The 23,581-nt window shown below is 32.5% G+C and overlaps 1 protein-coding gene across 1 annotated transcript; it reads left to right on the forward strand.

Annotated features, from left to right (window-relative positions):
• Positions 1–23,446, forward strand: na (sodium leak channel non-selective protein na). The gene is made up of 54 exons (XM_018546824.1): positions 1–207; positions 400–535; positions 959–1,102; positions 1,230–1,376; positions 1,685–1,843; positions 2,088–2,235; positions 2,311–2,544; positions 2,625–2,798; positions 2,919–3,066; positions 3,268–3,416; positions 3,659–3,769; positions 4,324–4,434; positions 4,949–5,088; positions 5,195–5,656; positions 6,055–6,181; positions 6,382–6,527; positions 6,599–6,699; positions 6,781–6,965; positions 7,132–7,408; positions 7,490–7,643; positions 7,719–7,847; positions 7,927–8,203; positions 8,304–8,469; positions 8,543–8,726; positions 8,810–9,002; positions 9,122–9,281; positions 10,919–11,052; positions 11,166–11,351; positions 11,539–11,762; positions 11,913–12,187; positions 12,905–13,152; positions 13,341–13,730; positions 13,909–14,100; positions 14,171–14,308; positions 14,377–14,583; positions 14,768–14,964; positions 15,033–15,155; positions 16,195–16,368; positions 16,436–16,615; positions 16,897–17,149; positions 17,307–17,474; positions 17,591–17,799; positions 17,900–18,020; positions 18,154–18,287; positions 18,366–18,531; positions 19,015–19,209; positions 19,322–19,539; positions 19,748–19,971; positions 20,233–20,369; positions 20,454–20,590; positions 20,783–20,933; positions 20,992–21,123; positions 21,711–21,885; positions 21,970–23,446. The coding sequence occupies exons 3-54, from the start codon at positions 1,023–1,025 to the stop codon at positions 22,146–22,148; spliced, it is 9,429 nt and encodes a 3,142-aa protein (XP_018402326.1). The 5' UTR covers positions 1–207; positions 400–535; positions 959–1,022; the 3' UTR covers positions 22,149–23,446.
• The last annotated feature ends 135 nt before the right edge of the window (positions 23,447–23,581 follow it).

The raw sequence follows: 23,581 nt of genomic DNA on the forward strand, positions 1-23,581 counted from the left end.
GATTCATCGTACTTGGAAACGGAAGCTTCGGGAGGAAAATCGAACTATCAGAAAACGAAGTTGGGTTAATTGAAATTGCAGATATGTCTGCCTACGCTTTTTCAGGAGACAAAAGCGAACGGCTTCGATAGGTCATTCCGTGCATGGATCGAGCTCTTTTCAAGCACATTCAAGCACGTTGATTCGTATCCCCATCAGTCAAAAGTGGTAAGCAATTTTGATAGTTTTTATTTTCGAGTTATATTTAGTTATACTTTAAACAACATAAAAAGCACGATCTTGCAATTTCCAAGCAAAAAGTTCTTCCAGATAAGATTGTTTTGTGCGCCAATGGTACTTGAATTTGTGTTTTATAGAATGATTCTACTAAATATTAAATGTTATCACTACTGTTAACAGGTGTCCAAGTCATCCAATACGAGGTGTGCCAGTGTGCTGCAGTGTGCGTGCCACACAGAACATGTATACGGCACGACTGTGCCTCACCCTTCTCTGTCCTGCCCCACGACTTCGCGCATGAACGGAAATTTAAAAAGTAAGCACTTCATTAATGATGTCGAGAGATTAAATCGCACTCTTATCAGTGTCGCCGATGTAACCGGTGATTATTTCTTGTCGCAAATGAGGATATCTCGCGCGCATTGTCGGTAAGGTGAGTAATAAACAGTGTCGGATACTATTTATGTATAATTGAGTGCGAATGAAAATATGTAGGAATAGTATATGTAGAGATTGGCGTTTTGTTTACAGTCGTGTCACGCATTCTGTAGTTGTATAAGAAGTTTGTTTATGTTCGATATTCTCGAGATAATAAATTCTTACCAAACGTGTATACAGCACTATATGTTGCTTTATGTAATTTCGCTTTATCACGGCACTCCTCACACTGATTAGAGGTTTTTATCTTGATCACTGTTTCTTAAGATGCAATTGTGATGTGAAATAAAAGAGTTTTAAGTTTCAGATTGAGTACCATTATACGTTTGTTAGAGTGATTTGTCAAATAATAATATACAGTAAAAATGGGACAAACCACTGAAAGCAATAATGAAAATAATGACAACCGGACTGAAAGTAATACACAGCACAAACGTAATGAAAGGTATGGAGTCATTTAAAATTGTCTTTCATATTCCTTGAGAGAAATAATATTTTGATGGAAAATATTTGAATTTAGTTATGTGAATTAATTTGTAAAGGTATACCAATTTCTTTCAATGTTCTGTTAGGTTTTTGGAGCCTGAGCAACAACATTCTCTTTTACCAAAGGCAAGTAGCAGTACAGTGAAACAAGTTAGAGAGTATGTTCCCAGATCTGGGACAAAGAAGTACAATAATGCTTTGAGCAATTTGATACCAATACGGTACCAGAACCAGTATGTATTAATCAAAGTCTTGAAATAATCTCTTTCATAGTAATTTAAAATAATTAATATATATTTAATATAAAATATTTAACGTGAGATGTGTATTTATAATAATATTTATCAGATATATGTATATATATATATATATATATATACACACACAATAAAATTTAATAAATATCAACTAACAGTAATAGTATAATACATATGTTATATTACAGTTATATTGTTGAATGAGAAATTAATAAGTTATGTTATTGATAGTTGGTATTTGTTTGAAAGAATTATTATTTTAATGATAAAAATACATTTTGCAGGAAGAAAGAAAATTCACCAGCGGATAATGCAGGATTATTTTCTTATGTATATATAACATGGATGACACCATACTTATGGAAAGCATATAAGAAAGGTCTCACGATAAAAGACTTACCAGACATATCAGTATATGATAGCTGCGAGTACAATGCACTTAGGTGAGCTTAATATATATTGTATATCCTGTGAACAAATAAGTGAAACTCCATTTATTGGCATTCCATTTAGACGATAGATATGGTGTCATAATTTGGATAATAACAGCTTGACGTGCTCAATTCCCAATGTCCGATCCTATTATTGGAACTAATAAGTACTGACATCGGAACTATCCTTTGACGTATTTGAGTAAACAAAGTTCTATTGTAGTTATAATATAAATAGGAATTACTTTTTTTTTAGACTCGACGTACTTTGGCAACAGGAGCTAAGTCAAAATGGCCCAAATGCAGCATCTTTTTCTACAGTTGCATGGAAATTTGTGCGCACACGAGTTTACATATCATGTTTTTTATTGACATGTTCTCTTATTTTTGGATTTCTAAGTCCTGTAAGATTATCCTTACTAACAATAAATTGTTACTTATATTAAATCTATTATAATATAAAATTTTCTTTTATTTAGACGATATTGATGAGGAAAATATTGGAACACATAGAGTCTCCAGAAGAGGACTTTTGGGATGGTATCAAATGGGTTTTTCTGCTGACAGTATGCGATTCTCTGCGAGCTTTCTTCTTTACCTGGACATGGAACATGAACTACAAGACTGGATTACGATTGAAGTCAGCTTGTACAGCTCTGTTGTATAAAAAGATTATAAGACTAAACAGTCTTGGCAATAAAAGTACAGGAGAAGTGAGATAATTTGTTCCATAAATCTTTAAATATGAAGAAAATTCTCTCTTGATGTAATAATATATAACTTTTGTGTTCAGATAATTAATTTATTTTGCAATGACAGTCAAAGGCTTTTTGATGTTATTATATATGGACCAATGATTATCTGCGGACCGATAGTTATAAGCTGTGGTATAATTTATGTATTATGGTTATTCAATCCCATTGCTCTGGTAGGAATGATAGCTTTTCTCTCATTTTATCCGTGTCAGGTAAATAACTCATTGTGAAAGATATTCATTGTAGATGTTAACATTTTGATATTCTATTAAAATTTTAAGAGAAAAATTTTTACAGATGTATATTTTGATAAGCAGTAATATCTGTTTTAGTACTTCATCTCTCGGGTGACTGGCTATTTTCGCTCGAAGTCGGTAAACGTTACAGATACTCGAGTGCGACTCATGAGTGAGATTCTTGAATGCATAAAGTTGATTAAGATGTATGCCTGGGAGAAATATTTTGGTCAAAAACTTCTTGGTAAGAATAATACAATAGAAAATTGTATTTTATATAGAAGACAAGTTATTAAAAGCAATATCGTATTGGCAAAGCAATAGATTTATTTTATTTTAATATATTTATTCTTTATGAGAAAGATACATATATTTATAAAATTTACTTTTACAAAAATTTGTATTTGTAAAACGTAAATAATCTGATAATGCGTTTTTTTTGCAGCTATACGCAAGAAGGAAGAAAGTTGGCTTCATAAGACTGCATATTTTCAAAGTCTTAGTATTTCTCTGACGCCTGCTATACCTGTGATATCCGCGATCATCACGTTTTTAGCACACATTGCTTCGGGCAATGGATTAACAGCCGCGCAGGTATAAAATACAATCTGTTAATATAATTTCTGATTTTCAAGATATATATATATATAATATTTTTATAAATATCTCAATTTTATGTATATCAGGAAAAATCGAATAACATTCAATAGGTAAGCAATTTGGTAAGACGATAAAGTTTTCTCTTAGAGGATAGTTCAATCAATTTTTGGATATTTACAATCCCAGTTAGAAGATAATGTCTCCCTGAATTTTACAATAAACGGATTATATTACAGGCTTTCCCAATGACCACATTATTTGGAAATTTGCTTAGACTGGCACTCACATCACTTAAGGATACCACGCGATATTTTGTCAGCGCCCTCATAGCTCTTAGAAGATTCAAGGTCTCCATTTTTTTTTTTTTTTTTTTTATTTCATATACAGCTTAATGGGTCGGATATCCGTACTTATTATTAGGAAGTCACTACTTGTGTTTAACAAATTTAATCTCGTTTGAATCATTGCTTTATCTTTATATATTTTCTTACCGAGATTATGTATTAAAGTTAATTCCATACAAGTGAGTAACTCTAATTTAAAACTATTAAGTTTCAGTTTGTAAAGTCTATTAAAGATATTTGATCATTATAAATTTTGATAGAAGAATTTTTACAAATAGAAATTAGGGAAAACAGCATAGATACTTCCTATAATAATACGTACATGAGGTGTACATCAATGTTGTTTTAATGTAACACAAGCTGTTTAGTAGGACTAAAGTAAATGATGAACAAACACTGCATGTCTTGTAAAGTACCCTGTTACATTCGAAGATGTTAGCGATTCTTTTAGTATATTGAATACCCGGATTGCCAACTGTAAATAATATCGAGTGGAGGCGTAATGTTCTCATGCTTAGTAAAAATTGTAACAGTCGATTTAATTCTACACTTTGCAGGTGTTTCCTTTCGTATCGGTGCTCAATGCTCAAATTCGTACTTCTTTCATGTTTTTACAAGTGGCCTTAGTTAATATTGCCGCAGTAAAGATAACTTTTGGCAGAATAAAGGTGTTTATTTTTATTTATATCTAATAGAAATGCACAGATCGATTGCACCATACATACTATGTTAATCGTTTCTTTTATTATTAACATTTTCATCTTTTGATGTAATCCAATGGTGATAAGCTTTTATTTGGCTAACAATACTTGCCTACTCAGCATTTTTATGACGAAATTGTTTTGCTTTTTTTTGGATCTGTATTATAAATCAATTATATGAAGTAATGAGCTTGTGTATGCGTGCATGTGCGTGTGCGTGTGGGTGCGTGCGTATAAAAATGCAACTTTATTGAGAAATAAAATAAAACTATGCAATATACATTATATAACAGATATTTCATACTAATTATAAAGGAAGGATCTAAATTATCACAAATATATATTGCATACTTTATATTATTTCTCTATAAAGTTGCACTATTACATATTTATTTGCTCGTTTGTTTTGCTTTTATGGCTTTACATTTTTTTGAAAACTTATTGAATAGATAATTTGATTAACAAAGCAATATTTGTACAGAGTGTATTGCTATTGGATGAAAGCAATTGCCAAGCATCAAAACCAATTGTGAGATCACAAGCAGTTGCCATTGCTAATGGCACCTTCGTTTGCGACAGTATGAAGCTTCAAACAGATGCATCGATCGATAGTAAGAAAAAGTAAATATTCATTCCATAATATTTATTATAATAATCTCTTTGATTCCATAATATTTATTAAAATAACTTCTTTGATGGGATTGCGATTATTATTTTTTATATATAGGAAGAAATTGCTAACAGCCACAGACAATCCAACGGAATTAGAAAACTTGAATCAGTCGACACAGGAAACTAAATATGTTGAAGTTCTTACTGACGTGCATTTCGGAGCACCTAAAGGAAAATTGGTCGGTATTTGTGGCCACGTAGGCAGCGGCAAGTCCAGTCTGCTGCTAGCAGCTTTAGGACAACTGAGAATGACAAAAGGACACATTTTAAGGGAAGGCACTTGTGCTTATGTCAGTCAACAGGCATGGATCATCAATGGAACTTTTAAAGAAAACATTTTGTTCGGCGAGGAGTTTGATGCCAAACGTTATTATCATACGATCACAATTTGCAATTTGAAGGAAGATTTAAACATGTTACCGGGAGGAGATGACACTGAAATCGGTGAGAGGGGTGTCAATCTGTCCGGAGGACAAAAGCAGAGAGTTGCGCTCGCGCGAGCATATTATGCCAATCGGTGCGCAAAATCTTTGCCGTTTCCTTTTTAAGAAGTATATCGGTTGTGTTGCTAATGTCTGTTTCTACCAGTATAGTTTATATAATTTTAATCTCGGTTCAACTAACTCTTCATTTTTAAACCGAATGAAACAATGCCGCAGCGATCTAAGCTGGATCACGGGTGCTTCTAAATAATTGCGTGTGAATATATATATTACGTATGTAATTCTTCGATTGCGCACTAAATTTTTGTCAGATTTGAAACGCAATACTAATAACTACCGCAGTAATATTACGAATTACATTGATTAATTTACTTAATTTTTTCTAATTCTAAGAGTTGAGCTGAGATTAAATTAATCTACATTGGTAGAAACGGGTACAAGTTGAATACAGCAATTATGTTTATTGTTTCAGGGATATTTATTTTCTTGATGATCCTTTGAGTGCAGTTGACGCTTACGTTGGTTCATATATATTCGAAAAATTGATCCTTGAAGCTCTTAGAAATAAATCTGTTCTTTTCGTGACACATAATATTCAGGTGGATATTTAATTGATGTTAAAGTTTCAAGACATTTATTAATAATACCTGCTTTATAGTTTATGATAAAACTCATGAGAATTTTTGTTATATATTTTTATTGTTTTTTAAAAGTGTAAACAAATAAATTCAGAGAAAGTTAATTAATGGGATTTTTAAATATTAGCAATTTTAAAATTTTTTTAATTTTTTTGTTACAGTTTCTAAAACATTGTGATGAAATTTACATGATGAATGCGGGCAAGATCGTAGAGCATGGAACCCATGAAGATCTCGTGCAACTTGATAGAGAATACGCGTCAATGGTGAAGAACAGCACAATTGCAACGGAAGATAATTTATTAGCGTATGTTTAATGTACATAGCATCATATTTTTAATTTGAAAGCAATTTTGTAGTTTTTTTACTTCTTCACAGTGTTAAATCTGCGGAAGTAACGCAAAGAAGTACCAATGATTCAGTACTGCAAAAGAAATCTATGCATAAAGAAAATTATGGAAAAGAGAAATTATATAAAGGTGCGCGCGTTTAATTGTATATCTTTTAATTTAAAGAAAGATCTCTAATATACTTTTCTTCTTTTAAATTATATTTAATAGGAACTTTAACAATGGCAGAAAAGTCTGAAACTGGATCCGTCAAGTCGTATACTTATCATACATACATACAAGCCACAGGTGGTTATTTAGTCGCTGTTCTCGTATTTTTTACGTTTTTCTTGAACGTAGGTAGTTCGGCCTTTAGTACTTGGTGGCTTGCTATATGGATTAAAGCTGGCGGAGGTGTAAGTAGCATGTATATCATATCCAACATTTAATATTGTATATATTATATAATACGTTATTTCTTCAATCAAGGGATGTTTTAGTAATACTATTTGTTATTATAATTTTTTTAAGTTAATATCTGATATATCGTCAAATGTATCAATAATTTTATTTAATTTTCAGAACATGACTATGCCAGGAAGTAACGATACTGTATACTCAGATAATATCAATGCTAATCCTGACTTCTCATTTTATCGAAACATATACGGTGCTTGCATCGCCGGCATATTATTAACAAGTTTTCTTCGTGGCTTAGTCATTATGTTTGCCACGATAAAAGCTTCGACCACATTGCACAACACGTTTCTCCACAAAATTATTAATTCTCCGTTAAGCTTCTTTGAAAGTACTCCAAGTGGTAGAATACAGAACGTTTTCAGTCGAGACATAGACGAAAGTAAGTAATTTTTAATTATTATAAACACACACTGTCGCAAATTGATATATATCTAATTTGATTAATACTTTCTGTTTACAGTTGATAATTACTTACCCATATCGATAGAAAATATGGTGCAAAATATTTTTACTTGCAGTTTTGCTATTTTCTTTATTTGTGGCATACTGCCCTGGTTTTCGATACCATTACTTTTATTTGGTACATTATTCTTCTTCGTTGGCAAATTGTTTAGGTATTATTCTAAATACTGCATAGTTTATGTACATAATTTAAATATAATTGACTGTTTTATCTCGTGTTTCCACAGAATAGGAATGAGGGATTTGAAGAGAATGGAGAGTGTCTCGCGGTCTCCTGTTTTAAGTTTCGTTACAACGACGATCCAAGGTTTGAGTACAATTCATGCGTTTCAAAAAGAGAAGAATTTCTTATACAGGTAATCATTTAGTGAAACATCATATAATAATGAAGTAACAGAAAAAGAATATGGTGATTAAATTGTTTATCATCGATAGATTTGAAGAATTATTCAATACGAATAACTTATGTCAGTATTTGTGTCAAGCCGCGATGAGATGGTCTGCGATTAGACTGGATAGTTTGGTAATTGTTTCGTCCTGTATAATTGCGTTACTCGTGATTTCATTGAAGAATGAGATATCGCCGGTCTTTGCCGGTTTGGCTATGGCGTATGCTACACAAATGACTGGTGTCTTCCAATATACGGTCAGATTAATGTCTGAGACGGAGGTGCGCTTTATAAGCGTAGAGAGAATTAGTTATTACCTCAAGGTAATTTATTTTTATTTAATTGATAATTTTGTAAATAAGTATGTGTAATTGCTGATTTTATAATTTTCGTATCTTCATCTTCATCTTATATCTTATTCAGACTTTGCAAAAAGAAGGCGCAAGCAAGACAGTTGCTCTTAAACCAGCCGACGATTGGCCTTCTCGTGGCAAAATAGAGTTCAAAGCTGTTCAGATGAGATACAGAGAGAAATTGCCGTTTATACTGATCGACGTCTCATTTAGCATTAAGGCCGGAGAAAAAATTGGTAATAATCTTAATATTTCCTTAATTCGTTTGTTGCATTTTTTGTGCGAGAGATTAATTGTAAATTATTTCAGGCATTGTGGGTCGCACAGGATCCGGCAAAAGCTCCTTGGTTGTAGCTTTATTCCGATTAGTTGAAATTTGTGAGGGTGTTATTAAGATCGACGGTATAGATATTTCGAAATTAGAATTAAATGTTTTGAGAAATAAATTGTCAATTATTCCTCAGGATCCAATTTTATTCAGCGGCACTGTAAGGTAATAGATAATTTTAATTTAAGGTAGAAAATAAATTTAATTGGCAATTTTTGTTAGCTGTCCTCTTCAATTTCGCTTTTTAGATCTAATTTGGATCCTTTTCAACATCATACCGATCATGATATTTGGAATGCTCTTGAAAAGACTCAGATGAAAGAAAAGGTATCTCTTATGCCGGGAAATCTCGATGCGTCTGTTGGATTTGGCGGAAATAATTTGAGCGTTGGCGAAAGACAGCTTCTTTGTCTCGCAAGAGCATTATTACATAGTACAAAAGTAACGCATTTTTATTAAGTGATTTCCTCAATATTATGTATAATTGTGATTTTTGAATTCTTTTTGAATACTAAAATTAATATTAACATGCTACACGTTATATACGTATTGATTTATAGATACTGATTTTGGATGAAGCTACAGCCGCCGTCGATCTCGAAACTGAAGCGACAGTGCAGAACACACTGCTGAACGAGTTCGCAGATTGTACTGTACTTACGATAGCTCACCGATTGCAAACTGTTATTGCGTGTAATCGCATTCTCGTCATGAGTGAGGGCAAGATTGTTGAATTTGATGCACCCGCCACACTTCTCTCTCGTCCGGATTCCGAATTTTCGAAACTGATGGCTGCTGCAGATGAAAACGCATAAAATAATCTCCGCAAAGATCTGAATCATGCATTTAATCGCATTTAATTATTTTAAATGAAACTAATTACACTAACTTTCGGCGTCACGTGAGTAAATGAAAGAAGAAGAAAAGAAAAATGTATTACAAGAATACAGAATGGGGATAAGTAAAGAAATAAACGACAACAAATGGTTTCAAAGATACCAGATACTAGAACACGGCTATCGCCATCACCGTGTTTTTATTCATTGTTAATCTAATATCTTTGAAAATAATACCCGTGAAAGCCTTAAAAGCATTATAACAAATGACTGTATTTTTTTTTATTAATAAATTACTTTATTAAATTATTAATTAAAGAGATTGAAAAATATTTTCTATTATAAGTTCGTATTCTGTACATAAATAAAAGAAAGAAAAAATCTTCCCATTTTCTCCATCTTTTTACTTCATCCTTTCATCAAGCAATTTGCTATAATAATTTAATTTTTGTTATATTATAGGCGAGAATATTCATGTTTTGAAACGTAATCTTTATATATAATTTTCAGCGTACCCAAAAGTTTTAACTATTTTAGCTATATGTTTAGTTAGAACTTTTGGATACGCTGAAAATTATATATAAAGATTATGTTTCAAAAGATGAATATTTTCGCTGTCAAACTGTTACTGATAACATCTATTAATTTAGTGTGACGATGAAAGAATTGATTTAATATTTTTAAACAGGATTGGAACGGATAAAAATCATGATTTCTGGAAAGTCGCGCTCTTTAGAATAGTGAAATATTGATTTTCTCACAGAAGGTGGAGACCGTGGAGAGCGCACACTGCTCATGCCCATTAGCTCAGACTTTCGGCCGTGCTGGCGACACGGCCGAAACATGTTCACCGCGACATTGCCAGCTTGTTATTACCTCTGAGATGTTTATTACATGTTGAGCTTTATCGTTGCTTTATATCGAGATGTAGTCTATAGAAATTGCCGTAAAGGCAGTGTCCATTATTTCGTGAACAGCTAAAAGAAAGGTAACTCGACAATATAGTATTCCTTAAAGTTGTCTTTTTTACGAACAACACCAATTTTAGTAAACTAGCTATTTTTTAATCTATATTGAACTATTTTTAAGTAAATTAGATCTCTCTCTTTAGTTTATCTTCCTTTCAATATTTTTAAATAGTTTATTATGCTTTAAATGTATAAAAATAGTTTTAAAGATTATATATGAATGATCTTTTATGTGTATTATAATAATATATATATCTCTCTCTTTACTCTTCTATAAAGTCTCTTCTATACATTACTGATAATTAAAATATATATTAATATAAATTATTTATATAAAGTGTAAAATATTACATATTATAATAAGGTGTATTACTAATCTAATATAATACGTATCTATATTTTAAAATAGTGGATAGAATGTATGATAAAATGAGCAATCAGAGCATATATAACTTAATGCATAATTATCTTGTCAAATAACAATTGTATTTCTAATAATCGTTTTTATTAATGACACATTTAGATTCAATAAAAATTTTTCTGCTACTTTTAGGCCTCACCATTGCGAACATAATCCCTATTATGATGCTGGGGCGGAAGCAAAGCCTCAAGGGGGAACCCGTCCTGGCCGATTATGGTCCAGAAGAGTCCCTCAATGAGAGCGCTGACATAGAGTGGGTTAACAAGGTGAGCGAGAGTACAGGTCGATTTAGATAATTATTATACAAATCGAGAAAAAAGTCTTTTTTGCTTTTCTTACAACCAGATTCTTTCCTGAAAACCACTTTATATGATTTTAGTTATGGGTAAGACGGTTGATGCGACTTTGCGCCCTAGTCTCGTTGGCTTCCGTTTGCTTGAATACCCCGAAAACTTTTGAGAAAGTACCGTCCCTTCAATACGTTACCTTTATTTGCGATTTGATAGTCACGTTTTTGTTCACTGCCGAGATGATCGCCAAGATGCACATAAGGGGAATACTAAAGGTAAAGTCCCTCTTTATCAAAGAGGATACAATTGAGACATTTGATTGCTTTGAGAAGAGTATAATTAAAAGTTTTTATTTTTTATTATGACATCAACAACATTATGAAATGGCAAATAAAATGTTTATGCAATTGTAACAAAACGTTTGATTTAGTCTAGAATGAAATTATAAATGTGACATTGCAGAGGGATAAGTCTTATCTCAAAGACCATTGGTGCCAATTTGACGCGAGTATGGTGATCTTCCTCTGGTTATCTGTGATTCTGCAAATGTTTGAGATGCTGGGTTTTCTTATAAAATTTAGTTACGCTTCGATCATGCGGGCACCACGGCCACTGATCATGATACGCTTCCTTCGAGTCTTCCTCAAATTTTCGATGCCCAAAGCCAGAATCAATCAAATTTTCAAGTAAGAATACTGATGTAAAATTCATGTAAAAGATTTGTACATTTAAAAATAAAATAAGAATAAGTTATCACAAGATACTATTACATATTACAGTTATTAATTTTTTTAATTTATTGAATTGATTACTAATAATATATGATTTATATTTAGACGTTCGAGTCAGCAGATCTACAATGTAACGCTTTTCTTCCTGTTCTTCATGTCCCTTTATGGACTTTTGGGTGTGCAATTCTTCGGCGAGCTAAAAAATCATTGCGTGCTGAACACAACTGAGCCCAATTATATTACGATCAACAGCCTGGCTATTCCTGACACGTTCTGCTCCACCGATCCAGAATCCGGATATCAATGTCCTGAAGGAATGGTCTGCATGAAACTGGAGTTGACCAAGTATATTATAGGCTTCAATGGATTTGACGAGTTTGGTAGTTAATGTTAATGTTATTATGCCGTTGTTGTTTCTTTCTATTCTCATTGACTTTCATATTATTTTTCTAAGAATATTGTAAAACTAACTATTATAATTTGCTGGAACATTTATTGTAACTTTATGATTTTACAATATTTAATTCTAAAGACCGTCAATGTAACAACATAACTAATACGAATACGAAGCCTATAACAGTCTAGCTTGGATCTTATACTCCAATTGCTTATATATAATTTTGCGTGAATTTATATACTGATATATATAGTCTTTCTAAACTGCGCGCCGAACAATTGTCGGTCTTTATGATTTTAAATTTATGATTTTATTTTTCTCATACATATTTTATATTTCATATTTTCTACATTTCACATTCTACATTCTTATGCAACAATAATTATAATAGCTTCGTATGTTGTTATTCTGTAAAATTTTTGTAACCTGAGGGGAATAATAAAGACGTTTTTTCAATTATAATAACTTCAAAGATAGTAGTACGATTACGAATTATAATTTATTTAGTGCAATTTTATCGAAATTTTGTTAACTTATATATTTTTTATACACTGAATGTAAATTTTTTTTCAATTTTTAAAGATTTAACAATTTTGATATTATTATTTATTAATTGAAATATAATATTATTCACAAGTTTTTTTTAAGTATTCAAATCTTATATTGTTTAAAACTTTGATTCCAAATTTGAATTATTTAGCTACCAGTATCTTCACCGTATACCAAGCGGCTTCTCAGGAAGGATGGGTCTTTATTATGTATCGCGCAATCGATAGTCTACCGGCTTGGCGTGCAGTTCTTTACTTTAGCACAATGATATTCTTCTTGGCCTGGTTAGTGAAGAACGTTTTCATTGCTGTCATCACGGAGACTTTTAACGAAATCCGAGTACAGTTTCAACAAATGTGGGGCGTTAGAGGTCACATTAGCAACAGTTCGGCATCGCAGGTCAGTTTTACCAAAGATATCTTTGAAGAAAGAAACATCCTTTATTTTACTTTAAAGTTTAAATATACAAAAATAAATACAATAAAAATATACAAAAACATTATTATTCAAAATTAATTTTAAGCGAATATAATTATGTGATTTTATGTACTGATAATTTATGTATACATTTGCTTTATTTAATGCAGATATTGACCGGAGATGACAATGGTTGGAAATTAGTAACATTAGACGAGAATAAACATGGGGGTCTAGCTTCTCCGCTTTGTCATACTATACTCAAGTCGCCGCATTTTCGTTCGGTTGTAATGTGCGCAATTCTAGCCAATGGTGTCACCACTGCGACGATGAGCTTCAAGCATGACGAGAAACCGAGGCAAACGTACTATGACAATTATTACTGGGCCGAGATCGTCTTCACGATATTGCTGGACTTAGAGACCCTCTTTAAGATATGGTGCCTGGGCTTTCGGAGTTACTTTAAGCATTCGATTCACAAATTCGAACTGCTGCTTGCCATTGGCACAACTGTACACATTATTCCGTTCTTCTATCTCTCTGGATTCACTTTCTTTCAGGTTTCTACCTTTATCTCTTTGTCTTTCGTATCGCTTTATTTCTGCATTTTTTCTACAAATTGATGCTTTTTCCAATTTGTTGTGCATTTTATATTCTTAGCTGTGTTGATCTTTTATACTTCTAAAAATTCAAATAATAAGAGACTTAATTTATACTGGTATTTTTATATGTGGAAAGGTTCTCAGAATAGTTCGGCTCATTAAAGCATCGCCAATGTTGGAGGACTTTGTCTACAAAATTTTCGGTCCTGGTAAGAAGCTCGGCAGTCTCATTATTTTTACTATGTGCCTGTTGGTGATATCCTCCAGTATTTCCATGCAGCTCTTCTGTTTTCTTTGCGACTTCACCAAGTTTGAAACTTTTCCTGAAGTGAGCCGATTATAACAAATTCCTTATTACGCAATGTTGTGATTTAATTCATCAAAATGTAAATTTTTAGGCATTTATGTCTATGTTCCAAATTTTCACACAAGAAGCCTGGGTTGACGTGATGGATGAAACTATGTTACGAACACATGAAACGGTAGCACCGCTAGTCGCAGTATACTTTATTCTATACCATCTCTTTGTCACATTGGTAATTATCAGTATCTCCTTCATACGATACAAATTACGATATGAATTAATGCTGAATTATTTCTTCAGATCGTACTGAGTCTTTTCGTCGCGGTAATTCTTGACAATCTCGAGTTAGATGAAGACATTAAGAAACTGAAGCAGTTGAAATTTCGCGAACAAAGTGCCGAGATAAAAGAAAGCTTGCCGTTCAGATTGAGAATCTTTGAAAAGTTTCCGGATAGTCCACAGATGACGTGTCTTCACAAAGTGCCATCAGATTTTAATTTACCGAAGGTCCGTGAATAATTTGTTATTAATTCCCTGATTTATCCTTAGATATTAAATTAAAAATAGTTTTTAATTTTTTTAGACTTTAAGAACTTCAACATCTCTGTCTTACAATTGCAAGATTATAAAACAATCTACTTTGCTTTGTTATTTAATGGATTGAATTAATATTCGAATTATCTCTTTTAAGGTACGCGAAAGCTTTATGCGACAATTCGTGCTTGAAGTGGAGGATGAGGAAAACGAAGGTGTGAAAAGAATTAACGAAACTTTTGATTCAAAAATTGTGTACAGAAAACAACGCCCTGTAAAAATTTTAAATAATCCGCCAAAGGTGAGAAGCGTCGTTACTAATCTGAAGAAAGCTTCTGTTATTTATATCATAAAGTAAGTAAAATAATCATTTGTTGTTGCATTTCTCGAAATTTTTGACTTAAAGATTTAAGTCGTTCTAGTGATTCCAATAATCAGAGGCTTCTCTTGGGAGATTCCGCCATGATTCCAGTACCGGGGAAAGGACTTCTAAAACCGCAAGGTACCGTGAGTGGCACTAAGCAACTTCGCATCGATCCGAAAAAGTAAGAACATGATCAGTGTTGCGCTTAGATAATTAGAAATGATCTAGATATAGATAAGATAAATCACACAAAATGTATCTTATGGTAGATAGGATAAAGATGATTAATTTTACATTAATCTAGATAAAAGATAAAATTAAAAAAATTTTTATCTAGATAATTTTTAAAATAATTTTATTTTTAAGTAACTATTAGGTAGTAAAATAATTTAGGATATAAAAAATACGATTTTATATTTTTATAAATTTTTATTTTTTGAAAATAAAAGTTGTTCGAACATTTCGTCTGATAAACGATTTCTACGTACAAATTAATATTTGTTGTCTACAACTAATGAGGCGCTCTACTGAATGATGTGTTATACTTAAAAAAAATTTATTTGACGTGTGGATATAAATGAAAAATATCTATTTCCTTAGATTTATTTTCTAAATATGAAAGGACTTCAATATATCTTTAAATGACTGGTGTCACACTAATCTCAGTTTTTTGTCTATAAAACAAAAAAATCCCATCTACTACTACTACTATTGGAAGTTAATTTCTTATAATATTCTAGTACAATCTTAGATAGTTTGAAAAAGATAACATTTCTTTTATCTAAGATAAGATAAAGATAATCTACATTTTTAATAATCTAGATGAAGATAAGATAAAGGCATTTCTTCATCTAGATGAAGAAATAATACCTAAATAATACAAAATTGTATTATTTATTTATTATGCTAAACTTCTTTGTTACTTTATTTACATGATTGTTATTATTATTTTTTAAATTTAGATTGAGATTGTTATTACTTTGCTCTTATTCTATATACTTTGTTTTATAAAAATAATGAAAAATAATAATTTGATAGACTCGTGTAATAAACAATTATATCACAATAAATATATTCACAACTTCACACCAATACCAAGTGCAAGAGGAGAGACTCGAAAAGGCATTATTTCTATTTCCTTTTAATCTTTGTTTTATATACATAGAGCCTTATAATTTATTATATTTATCTTATGTTTTCCATTGGCACAACAAAAATAGATCAATCAGAAGAAGCGTCCGAAGTGGATCGATCAAACTAAAACAGACGTACGAACATCTTATGGAAAACGGTGATATAGGAGGAATAAACAGAGTCAGTTCGTCGAGCAGAAGACCGCATGATTTAGATATCAAGTTACTACAAGCTAAGAGACAGCAGGCGGAAATGCGGAGGTATCGAAATTATTTTGGGGATTTTTGAGATTTTTATAATTTTATACAATTTATTCTTTCATTTTAGAAATCAACGCGAAGATGATTTGCGAGAGAATCATCCATTCTTCGATACGCCGTTGTTTGCGGTACCTCGTGAAAGTAAATTCCGGAAATATTGCCAGCTATTCGTCTACGCGCGATACGACGCGAGATTGAAGGATCCTTTGACGGGCAAGGAAAGAAAAGTGCAGTACAAAAGTCTACAGTAAGTATTGCGAAATTGAAACATACCTCTACTGAAAAAATTACGTCACAAAGTTACATAACAAAATCATATAATTAAAACAAATAAATCATATAACGCATCATTCTAAATCAGTACATGATTTTTGAAAATCACGTATTGTTTTGGAACAATCTTACGTGATTTACATATTTTAATTATATGATTTCGTTATATAATTTTGTATGACATAATTTTTTCAGTAGGAATTGTCCCGTCGTGAAGCAAAATGGCTAACTTTGTAAATTCTGTATATTTTCCAGCAATTTCCTTGGTTTAGTGACCTATCTCGATTGGGTAATGATATTCATCACGACGTTATCATGCATCTCGATGATGTTCGAGACACCAAGAAAGCGCGTGATGGAGACACCGGCGTTGCAGATCACCGAATACTGCTTTGTTATTTGTATGAGCATTGAACTGGCGTTAAAGATCCTGGCGGACGGTCTGTTCTTTACACCCAAGGCCTACATTAAAGACGTTGCCTCTGTGTTAGATGTCTTCATTTATATTGTATGTCTAATATGTTGAAAATGCAAACTATTATTGGGAAATATTTCATTTAATCTTAAGAAATTACAATAATGTGATAAATCATAAAATATTGTATATATATATATTGTATATATATAATATTTATATATATAATATTGTATACACGTTGTTGCAGGTAAGTCTCATTTTCTTATGCTGGATGCCGAAAAGCGTGCCGCCGAATTCTGGAGCGCAATTGCTAATGATATTACGGTGCGTCAGACCGCTAAGAATTTTCACGCTTGTTCCGCATATGAGGAAGGTCGTTTACGAGCTATGTAGAGGATTCAAGGAAATTTTGCTGGTAAATATCGTTCTTACTTTACATTTTAAACATATTACTTGTAAAAGTAACTAATTCGAAAACGATATAAAAATAACGAAACACAAAAATTAACAGACAAATTTTATTTCATTTAGGTATCAACATTACTATTCTTGCTGATGTTCATGTTTGCGAGTTACGGAGTGCAACTATATGGCGGTCGATTAGCGAGATGTAACGATCCCACAATCTTGAAGCGCGAGGAATGTGTCGGAGTATTTATGAGAAGAGTGTTTGTAACGAAAATGAAACTACGGCCAGGGGAAAATGAGAGTTATCCATCTATATTAGTACCGCGCGTTTGGTAAGCGTAAATCGTGCAATTCTGGGAATTTTCTTTTAATCCAAATTAATTATTATGAACTAATATAAGAAAATATGCTTATTTTGTACTCATTTTTCAGGGCTAATCCTAAAAGATTTAACTTTGATAATATTGGCGATGCTATGATGGCTCTGTTTGAAGTACTCTCTTTCAAAGGCTGGCTTGACGTGCGAGATGTCCTTATTAAAGCTCTTGGTCCCGTGAGTTATTATTTTTTCGATAGAATAATATAATAGATTATGATATTTAATTACATGTAAAAATTACAAAGTTTAGAATAAAAATATTATTTCTTCGTCACATCCTTCAATATCTTATTGTATCATTTTTCAGGCTCATGCTATCTATATACACGTTTATATTTTCCTCGGTTGCATGATTGGCTTAACACTGTTTGTGGGTGTCGTGATCGCGAATTACTCCGAGAATAAAGGCACCGCTTTGCTCACGGTTGATCAAAGACGATGGTGAGATGTCGCACATTCTTCAGTAAATGTCGTAATCTTTATTATAATTTACAAATTATGAATTTTGTTGGGATATAGGTGTGATTTGAAGAAACGTTTGAAAATCGCCCAGCCGTTACACTTACCGCCTAGACCGGACGGCAAGAAGTTCCGCGCTTTCATCTACGATATCACACAGAATATTTATTTCAAAAGATTCATTGCTGTCATGGTGCTTGTGAACAGTGCTCTTTTGTGCGTTTCTGTAAGTTGAACAAAGTAATCTTAGATATAGATATGTGAGATTCGATAGATATTTTTTAAAGTCGGTTACTTCGTTAAGCGTCTCTATCTACTCGTGACTCTAAATAGACTGTTTATATTGATAATTTAATTATAGAATTATAGTAATTAAGTAATGCTTAGGATTGTATAAAATCGTGCTAAACCATAATTCTTACGAGTCATGTAGCGCAAAGATTAATTACACAAAATAGGAAAAATAGTTTTATAGAGTAATCCGATATTCTATTTAGTCTTTTACGGGTTTATTAGCATATCTACATAAAATCAAGCATTCGATCTATATTAAAAGAAATATAAATCTTCAATTGTATCGCATAAGAAGACTTTTCTTGAATAATTGTTTCTTGTCATCATTAAACCGATAAAAATAAATGTAACCTGTCTGCTCGTATTTAATCTGCTATATTTTTTTCTTCTTTTTTTTTATCCTCCTCATCTGAAGTGGAGACTCGAAGAAGAACACACAGAAGCTCTTGCTACGGTCTCCACAATTCTGACACTGGTCTTCCTTGTGGAAGTAATCATGAAAAACATTGCTTTTACACCGCGTGGTTATTGGCAGTCCAGGAGAAATAGGTACGACTTGCTCGTGACAGTTGTAGGTGTTATCTGGATCATCATACACTGCACAATGCAGGTACGCTCGTCGTCAAGAATTTTTTGATCATATTTTTGATCATATTTTTTCTTCATCTATCACTCGTCATTCGTTCCCATGATATTATCATGTTTTATTGTATTGATCTCAGAACGATCTGTCTTACGTGATTGGATTTATGGTCGTAATCTTGAGGTTCTTCACCATCACCGGCAAACACACCACTCTCAAGATGCTAATGTTGACGGTCGGTGTGTCAGTTTGCAAGAGTTTCTTCATCATATTCGGCATGTTTCTTCTTGTCTTCTTTTACGCGTTAGCCGGCACTATAATCTTTGGTACGGTGAAATACGGAGAAGGCATAGGAAGGTAAGAAAAGTACCACTATCTACGAGATTTTAAGATATAAATATTATAGAATACACATGCAATGTTTAATATCAATCTTCCAATATAATTTCTATACCTATAGTACTAAATTCTATATAGTACTAAATTCTCTTTTCCACATTATAATATTTCTTCATCTTGCTCTGCTTCTGCTTGATATATCAAAAATAATCTCTTTGCAATTTAGACGCGCTAATTTCGAATCACCGGTTACCGGCGTGGCGATGCTCTTTCGCATAGTGACGGGAGAGGATTGGAACAAAATTATGCACGACTGCATGATACAACCACCCTATTGCACGCCGGCGGATAATTACTGGGAAACGGATTGCGGCAATTTCCACGCTTCTCTAATTTATTTTTGCACCTTTTACGTCATCATTACTTACATCGTCTTAAATCTTTTAGTGGGTATGTATGCAATATACTTGTACATACATCAAAGAAACTTACACAAAATCACGTAGATTAGATTTTAAAAAGTCACAGCTATATTTCTTTTCTTGCCTTAGGTCAGACAAGAAAAGAGACTATTTAACAGAAAATATTCTATAGTGGCTTTAATCTAATTTTTCTGTTTAATATTTTTTTAAATTAAATATCTGAATATATACATATATATATAGTAATTTAAAGGGAATAAAACAAAGATTGAAATTTTTTTTCGAACAGCTATTATCATGGAGAACTTTTCTTTATTCTATTCAAATGAAGAGGACGCGTTATTATCATACGCAGATATAAGGAACTTTCAGAATACTTGGAATGTTGTTGATAATCATCAAAAAGGCGTTATACCGGTGAAACGGGTACGATCTTATCGCGAATCCTTATTATATTAACGAAATGATATAACAATTTAAGAAATAAATGCTAATATTTACGGATTTTAGGTGAAGTTTATCTTGCGATTGTTGAAGGGCAGATTGGAGACCGATCCACAGAAGGATCGTCTGCTCTTCAAATACATGTGCTACGAACTGGAACGATTGCATAATGGCGAAGATGTTACCTTTCATGATGTTATTAAGTAAGTTCCATGTTATTAAGTGAATTCCACATAGATTGTAAATGGAATATGAAATGTTCATAGTTTGTCAAGTAAAATTTTTAAATGCCTGAGTTTTTCTCAGATTTTCTACAAGACGTAGTTTTTTTTTTATCATCCAATGTTTTACATTATTCGAATATTGTCAATATCTTTTTAATTAAAATTATTTAGTATGTTATCATATCGCTCGGTGGATATAAGGAAAGCACTTCAGTTAGAAGAACTTCTCGCACGGGAAGAATTCGAGTATATAATCGAGGAGGAAGTGGCTAAGCAAACCATCAGAACTTGGTTACAGGGCTGCCTGAAAAAGATACGAGCGGTGAGGATGACTTAATCTGAAATTGCATCAGGGAAATAATAATCTTTGTTTTTTGCAGAAACAAAACAGTCTTATCGCTGGTCTTCGCGCTACAAATAACGCGGCTATGCCACTTCAAGATGTAGAGAAGGGCAAAGAGGAGAAAGGCAAGGAAGTTAGCATTGATCGTGAAGAGGAAATTGAAATAAAAGTGCGTTTTTATTTGTTTTACTATATCCCGAGTATTTCTCGTAGAAGAATGAATCGATATTTTTATATTACAAATTAATTAATCTAGTAAAAGTGGGAAGGGAATACATATACATATATTACTTTGAATAATATATTGCGAAGAATATTACTACGTCGACCCGCCATCAGAGGTTTATTAGATATTCGCTAAGATTCTCGCAAGTGCTTTGATACGCGTATATCTGTATATATAGAATCTCGATTTAATAACTAAAACAGGCGTCTAAGGTAGGCTTCCATTACAATACCTTACTGATGAGTCCAGTATTGGAAGCCGGGACGAAACGCCAACATTACGTGATATTCTTCGCAATATATTAGAATAAATAGAATTAAAGATTTTAATGAATCTATGGCTCGTAGCCCTGTTCTCTCATTAGTTTTTAATCTAGTAAACTTTTTTGCTTAAAAAATTTGTTAATATATTAGCTTCTATACTTCTAAAATATTAGAATTTAAAAAAAATTATAATTTTAAAAAAGTAATAAACATCATATATAATAATTTGACAAAAAAAGTTCATGTTATCTTGTTTTCAACTATTAGGATGTTGAAGCTCCAAAATATAGGGCCAAGAAACCGATAGTACTTCCAAGATCAGACAGCATAGGAAGTGCTTCGGGAAGGAAGTACCTAGCACCAACTTTATCTGATCCAGCATCTGTTCGATCCGAGAAAGATAAGATCGCAGCGTCGAAAAAGAGGAATAGTAGACCACCAGGTAAGCCGAAGTGATCAATTAATTTTCGTACAATATCGTATTAGTCATTTTTGGCACAGGGTTATTTTAGATTATTTTTTATAGCAATGGTGAAAAATAATTTGCATCATTTGACGGAAAATACGGAGCAAAGCAGGCAGGCGAGGGAGGCGTTGAACAACAAAGCAACCGCACCTAAAGTTTCTAGCGTTATGTTGGAAGTTCGAGAATGGTGGAAAGAACAATTGGCTTATAGCAGCGAGTCCAGTGAGGACGAACTCTGAACTTTTTGAAACTATGGAAGTAAACAATTATGATCGTAGTAGTGAACTGAGGATTCCTACTTTTAGCGATCGTAAAAGACGAATTCTTAGCCTCAGAATTTTGCAATTCAGCGAGGATGAAGATTCAAGGAGAAATGTGGTATGTGCCTAATAATTTTAATCATTCGCCCAAGTTCGGGGAATTTTAACGCGTTGATCTTCGACCGCAATTTGCCACCTTCACTGCTGAAAGCCATATTAATATTTTGCTACGTCCAAAGCAGTGTGCACAGAGTAATCTAAAACGTTTAAAATTTTCGTTCCATCGAAGTTCATCGTGTTAGAAGAATCGATTTCCTACTGGAAGAAAGAGAAAGAATTATAATTATCGAAACATACATATACTCGTGACATTTCGTATCGAATTCGGAACATCACTGCCATGTGTCAAATCACTCATATGAAAATGTTTGAATCCTCGAAATATTAGTTTGAAGTGTTTTGAAGAACTTTTCCATATATCATTCACGTACTATCATTCATCAGTTAGTTTTAAAGTGTTTCGAGGTAACTATAATTGTATGTAGTAAATTTTGTACGACACGAAACTGATCATTGTTAGTAGCTAGAGTCGATTATGGTGTTATTAAGGGCAACTGTGAGTACAATTAGCATAGGATTCGTCGTAGATATTTTTGTCGTGATGAGGGTACTGATATTCTGTGTCTAAAAAAAAAAGAAAAAGTTAGGACATTGCAGATCGTCGATTCTTTCCTCCTTACAACAAGAATATGTCCCGAAGGCCTGTATAGTAGATCTACACGATTGATTTGATATTGACAGTTATAAAAGTTTTAGCGTGACCGTTGATGTTATTATCTCTGTTAATTAATTGATATAGTAACGCTGTTACGGGTGTCGCTTTACTGAATAGGAAAAGGTTGTGCAGTCACACACATGAGAATTATTTAGCGGAGGGCTTTCGAAACGCGATTGCGTCTGCTCTCTATATTATGTATGTTGAACATACGAGAGATAAATCGCATTTATATTAAATATACGATTGTCGTAAGTTTTTGTAATGAGACGATATGTGAATAGGTCGCAAGTAAATTTGTGAAACGAACTTTTAGTGAAACGCGATCGATGTTAGCGCAATAATACGCATACGCACACACGCATGATGAATGTTATGCATATACATAATATATTTACAGAAGCGGAAAACGGATTTAACGTTTTGAGCCGCATTAAGTTTATTGTAATGAATGTTGATGATTGTTGCTAGTTTATGTGCCAATGTGTTGTCTTATCAAGTATAGGGCAAATAAATGTTATTAGATATCATTATTCGTAAATGTGTACATATTATTACTCCGATTTCTCTAGCATAGTTATAGTATAAAAAGTATATGTCCAGAAGACTCGCATAAATTATAAAAGTATAACTAATT

Source organism: Cyphomyrmex costatus, unplaced genomic scaffold (assembly GCF_001594065.2).
Source record: "Cyphomyrmex costatus isolate MS0001 unplaced genomic scaffold, Ccosl1.0 scaffold59, whole genome shotgun sequence".
NCBI lineage: Eukaryota > Metazoa > Arthropoda > Insecta > Hymenoptera > Formicidae > Cyphomyrmex > Cyphomyrmex costatus.